This window comes from Chaetura pelagica, unplaced genomic scaffold (assembly GCF_000747805.2).
Source record: "Chaetura pelagica isolate M959 unplaced genomic scaffold, ChaPel_1.0 scaffold316, whole genome shotgun sequence".
In the NCBI taxonomy this organism is placed as follows: Eukaryota; Metazoa; Chordata; class Aves; order Apodiformes; family Apodidae; genus Chaetura; species Chaetura pelagica.
In genome coordinates, this window is record NW_009953497.1 from 2,018,820 (window position 1) to 2,024,646 (window position 5,827).

Genomic DNA, 5,827 nt, shown 5'->3' on the forward strand with positions numbered 1-5,827 from the left:
CTTTCCCACATGTGTGCTTGGTATTTGAGGTGCTGGGTCCTTCCCTGCGATGTCTGATGGGTAACTACAGAGCCCAGGGACTGCCTTTGCCCTTTGTGAAAAAGTCTTTACAGCAGGTGAGAACTTAGCTTGAAGTGGGTGAGGTCACCAAGGGAATGTTGGCTGGGGAACATGGCACAGTCTTCATCCTGCTGTCAGCTGCCATAAACTCCATGGCTGCATCTGCAAAGAAAGGGACAACACGTGTGAGTGCCCAACACATGCAGTTTTTAAGAAAAGCAGTAACTATTTATTTTGTGTATAAGGAAAGAAAAAACATTAAGTAAGTTGTAGAGTGGGAAGCCATCACATCCCCATGAATACAGGGGCACTATGTGTTGCTGCCCAAGCCTAAGGTCTCATCAGGTTTGAGAAGGAGTCACCACCAGGAAGAGTCAGTACGGGGCTATCAAAGACTGCTTGAAGTCTCCCTCAGTGCTGATGTCTTCCCAGGGCTTTCCAAATTGCTGGTTCTGTTGGCTGCTCCTCCACCCATCTTGAGGTTTTCCTGCTCAGAGCCAACTCCTCCTTCATCCCTTGTAAGGATGTGGTGTGCTGATCAAACAGATCGTGAAAACCGAGTCTCTCATGTGTTGCTGGGAATAGCGGAGGGACAGGAAGCCTGAGTGAGGCCTCAGCACAGTTTAAATGACATTTTGCCTCATGCTGAGTTATCAGAAATCTACACACTGGCCAAGATGAAGATTTGCTGCCCTGATTCCTATGCCCTTCTAGGGACACTAAGAATGAAAACTGCTTCCTCCTTCCTCCTATTTTCTAGAGTAGCCTCTTCTTCCTTGGAATAGGCTCTTCTTCCTCTAAAGAAGCTTCACTACCACCTGAGCAAGTTACACAAAATAGTAGTGGCATTAATCTCTGTGCCCCATTTCACACCCAAGCCTTTTGCTTGATCCATTCCCTTATCTGCTTAAATTGTAAAATCTCAGAATCTCTTTCCCCCATCAGATCAGCACTGGGGCAGTATTTACTTCTGATTCATTCCAGTTAGCTATTTAAATCTTTCCCTGTGTTTCACAGTTACCATTTAAGGTTGGTATTTCCCCCGGGCTGGTGTTCATCCCAGAATAGAATTTGATAATACAGAGAATATTTGCCAGCCCTTTATGACTGACCAGAGTGTTTAAAAAAAAAAAAAAAAAGAATAAATGTCCCAGTGGCCTTTTTGCTGTTATTGATTTCTGATAGTGACTGTTTCTCTCTGGTAGGCATTGTTTATCTCTCCCCTGTGACAGGCCAGACTCTCCCTGCTCCATCATAAGCTGTTTTTTTCCTACATGGCTCTCCTGCACTACTGTTCAGTCCTCTCTACAAACACACATAGCTCTCCCTCCTCCTGCCTGGATTATGCTGCTCCTCCTGGTCTTTCCTTTTACAATGGGACACCTTCCCATGCCATGTCACTCTAACTGGCCCCCAACTTTCATTTGAATAATAATAGAAAGAAGGCCGTGGTGGTTTAAGGATGAAATCACATGAGCGGGAATGAGTTTTTTTGGGAGAAAGTTCAGCTTTGTGATGGTAATGCCTCCTCTTTCCATCTCCCAGGGCTTGTCCATCATTTATTGCAGATAGTGATCACCAGTTATCATCGTTTCTTCAACAGCAGGATGTCCACAGCTGGTATCCCTGCTGTGCCTGACTGCTGTGAGAGCTGCTGGGGCAGGGGGCTGAGGTGTGGACCCTGGCCTTGCTGACCTGGCTTTGCTGCCTGCTCACCCAGGTGCTAGCAGGGCTGCAGTTCCTGCACCAGCGCTGCCGCATCATCCACGCTGACATCAAACCCGAGAACCTCTTGCTGTACGGACGCAACCAAAGCCTCCAAAGGCTTCTGCCCAACATGCTTGACTGTGGCCAGACAACAGATTTGAGGAGAAAGGGACCAGGTGAGCATTCCAGGGCTTTTTTAACAAGGAAAGGGACTTACATGCTTCTTGCCAGGAGGGAAATGGAGAGGCAGCAGGCACAGGTATCTTAGGAAAAGTTCCTCTCTCCTGCAACAGCCACTACAAACAGTGCAGCCAGCTGAATGCTGCTGAGAGGCCTCTCCTATCTCCTCTTAACACAAACATCAGTGGCTACAAGCTACTCAAGGCACCTACAGAAATATGGTCTTGCAGGTGGGTTTGTGTGGAGGACAATTACAAATGATAGGCATCTGTTAACAGCCCCACTGTGACCTCAGAGCTCCTCCTTGCAGCTTTAGGCACTGGGTAGTCCTCTTGTGTCTGGTGTTCTCAGCCACTGGAAGATTTCTGTACAAAATGGTTTGATCAGAAAGCTGTGTGATGTTTCTGCTCTTTGTTTCCCTTATTTCTGAGGTTTGTGGGAAACTTGTATGTACTGCTAATCTCCAAGACCTTTTGAGACACGGTTTATTTGCAGAGAATGCTGTGAATATAGAATAACACACGGGGCCAGAGAGTTCCTTGGAAGATCAGCAATGAGACCCTTCACATTTTCCCTTGCATTATGTTTCCCCATGAGGGTGCTGTTTTGTCTCTCAGACTCTGGGGCAATCGAGGAATGCTTGATTGGTGACTGAGTCTTGCTTGGAGCAGAAAGGCACAATATTAGGCACAGACTGACAGCTCACTGTGAAGCAGTAATCCAAAAATTACCCTTTTCCGGGGTCATATGAAAATGTTGCCTTTACAGTGCTTGCCAAGCAGGCTGTGTCCAAGGGCCATGGCAGCCAGGATTCCTGAAGGCTAAGGAGGCATTACATGTTTTGTGTCTGACTAGTGCTGGTCGACTGCCCTTTCTTCTGAGCCCACAGTAACCTAGGTGCTCAAGGAACTTTGCAGCAGGGTGGGGGTACATGGTCACTCCACTACAAGCTACTGTCCTCCTGAGTGTCCTCAGATTTTGACTGGATACCAGCTCTTTGTGTTTCCTCAAAGAAACAGAGGTGGTGATAAATATGTTTTAGGACCTTTTAAGTTGAAAAACTTCAAAGGAAGGCTTACATCCTTCTCCTGTGGTAAGTCATGCATACCAGTGAGTTTGGAAAGACCTGATTTCTTTCTGTCCTTTCCACCTAGATGGTGATCTTGGCAATCGATTGGAAGAATCTGATTTAATGAGCATAGAAGTGAAAATTGCAGATCTGGGCAGTGCATGCTGGACAGTGAGTTGGCTCCAAGTCTCAGTCCCATGACAATGTGGGATGCTGTGTGCTTCTTTCTCTCTCACTCTGGGTGTCTGTCCTTTTACAGCTGTTTCATTGTGCTGAAGAGATGCTAGTTTTAGGGGGGTGTTATATTCAGCATTCCCAGCTCAGAGCTGGGTCCTGTATTCCTGGAGACACTGTCAGCTATGGAAGTGTCTTCAGCTTGCAGCAAGTCCCTACAAACAGAAATTCAAACCTGAGTTCAGTGTGAAATGTTGGGAGATAAATTCATTCTGGTGTCAGAAGGGCTCAGAATGTGCCTGCTGTGCCCAGTGCAGTGTAGCACACATATTCCATGTTGTCCTTGCTGGGAGGGAAGCTTGAGACCACAAATGTTGCTGTTACTCATTTAGGAATGCTAACCCAATGGAGTTTTTTTCTGTTTCAGTACAAGCCTTTTTCCAAGGAGATACAGACCCAGCCATACCGTGCCCTGGAAGTGCTTCTCGGATTAGACTATGGCACCCCTGCAGATATCTGGAGCACGGGCTGCCTGGTAGGACTGCGACAAGGCTGTGCATGCCTGGCAGATGACTGACACTAAGAGGCCAGGGCAGCATGACCTCAGCACCCACCTATACCTGCTGCATGGGCAGCAAGACTTCCTTGCTGCAGAGAAAGGGGCTGTGTGCACCCACTCACTCTGGACTGAAAGTGTGCTGATGATAAAAGTCACTCTTAATTAGTTTAAGCTACAAAGCAATTCACACTCCGTGTATGTTAGTTGACAGACTTGACTGAATCAGGTTCTCAATTTGCAACATCCACCATGGATTAAAGCAGTGCAAGTATTTCTGTATTAGGATCAGTTCTGTGTGACAGGAAGGGAAATTGGTACTATCAGAGTTACTAGGGAAAAAAACCCTCCAGGTCAGTTAGTGACTTACCAACACTCCTCCATTTCTAGGCATTTGAAATGGCAACTGGAGACTGTCTATTTGATCCTCAACCTGGGAAATATTTCTCCAGAGATGATGGTAGGACTCCATCAGTTTTATTAATTTCACTGACAGAAGTGTCACAATCCTTCTGCCTACATGTGTTTTCTCTCCCTCTGTTTAGATCACGTTGCTCGTATCATTGAGCTCCTGGGAAGAATTCCTCCTCAAATAGCTTTCTCCTGGAACAAGTCAACTAAATTTTTCAGCAGGCCAGGTAAGAATTGGAGAAAAGAAGGTTAACATTAAAAACTACTGTGGATCTCTGACACACTTCTACTCAGCTTTCACCTCCAAAGTTGTGTTACACAACTCAGGGACATGCAGGGACAGAAGACAAGTGGAGATTTCATAAAGAGCAGTAACACTTCCTGCCCTGCCTACCTTTGCAATCCAGCAGCATTCCAGAGATGGAGGCAAAATCCTGAAAAACGGTCACAGCAAACACCCAATGGGGAACACATTTCCTTTCTTTCTCTTCTGGATTTGGAGAGAGTGGAAATACAGGCAGGAAACACCCACATAGCAGGAAGGCTGAGAAGGGTGTGTAACTGGCTGGATGTCACCCGTTTCACTGGCACAGAATGCTGCTGATCAGAAATGGGACAGTCATATCCTTCCAGCATGGCTGCCAGAGTCAGTCTTCTGACCTAATTATAACATATATTTTTTTTTTAATTCTCCCCAATTCCTTTCCTCATTAGGCTTGAAATCCTCATCTTTGACTTCAAGGCATCCATTACTCGATCCTGATGTCATTCAGTCTTATCCTTTCTCTGCTTTCCTGCACACCAGCCACCCAGCCCCAGCCCACCCACAGCTCATCCAATGCCAAGGCTAGTCCCCCACGCTGCAGTACAACCAGCACCCCTGTGCAGGGTTCACACCCTTTGCTCACTCTTATTCCTTCTATGGTGCTCAAAAGAAATGAGTCAGAACTAGTTCTCTATTCATTCTCCATGTGAACCAAACTGGCCTGACAACACAGGCCTAACCTGAGTCACTACATTTACACCACGTACTGCAGGGGACAAGGACAGCTTCTGGGTCAGGACTGGCACTCTTCTGGGCCCCAGGGAGCTAGCAGGCACAGGACACATTAAATATTAGCGTCTTGTGAGTTCTGGTGCTGAAACGGCCTGCTGCACTCCAGCCTGCATGCAGACAGGCACCGGGCACAAGCTCTGATGTGGTTATTCTGGGAACGCCTCATTCACGCACGTTCTCAACTAGGAGTTACTCAGCAACAGGGAGAGAGCAAACGCTAGCTTGGCAAGATGGTTTCTGAGAAACACCTGGGAGCCAAACCTGCAGGGAGCTGTGCGGGTGAAGCTTTCAGAGAGTGCGATTTAGAGGCGGAGGGATCCTTCGGGATGATTTGGATGAGCTGCATGAGGTGAGGAGCAGCAGCCTCCCAGCCCTGCAGGTCTGAGCAAGGTACCGTGCTCGCGCTGTCTTTGCTAGGTGCTCTCCTGCGGCTCTCCAGGCTCTGCCCCCGCAGCCTCCGCAGCGTCCTGCAGGACACACACAAGTGGACGAGCGAGGCGGCCGCTCCCTTCGCCAGCTTCCTCCTGCCCGCGCTGCACTACTCGCCTCAGCGCCGCGCCACGGCGGCACAGAGCCTGCGGCACGCGTGGCTCGGCCCCCCGTGACCGGCCCC

General features: G+C 48.2%; 1 protein-coding gene across 1 annotated transcript in view; it reads left to right on the forward strand.

Annotated features, from left to right (window-relative positions):
* Positions 1-5,819, forward strand: part of LOC104390208 (SRSF protein kinase 3-like) — a 9,334-nt gene extending 3,515 nt beyond the window's left edge. Inside the window, exons 5-11 of the mRNA XM_009999311.1 lie at positions 10-116; positions 1,781-1,943; positions 3,102-3,187; positions 3,618-3,725; positions 4,137-4,206; positions 4,292-4,384; positions 5,632-5,819. Coding sequence (XP_009997613.1) covers positions 10-116; positions 1,781-1,943; positions 3,102-3,187; positions 3,618-3,725; positions 4,137-4,206; positions 4,292-4,384; positions 5,632-5,819 — 815 coding nt within the window. The remainder of the gene's footprint in view (positions 1-9; positions 117-1,780; positions 1,944-3,101; positions 3,188-3,617; positions 3,726-4,136; positions 4,207-4,291; positions 4,385-5,631) is intronic.
* Positions 5,820-5,827: the final 8 nt, after the last annotated feature.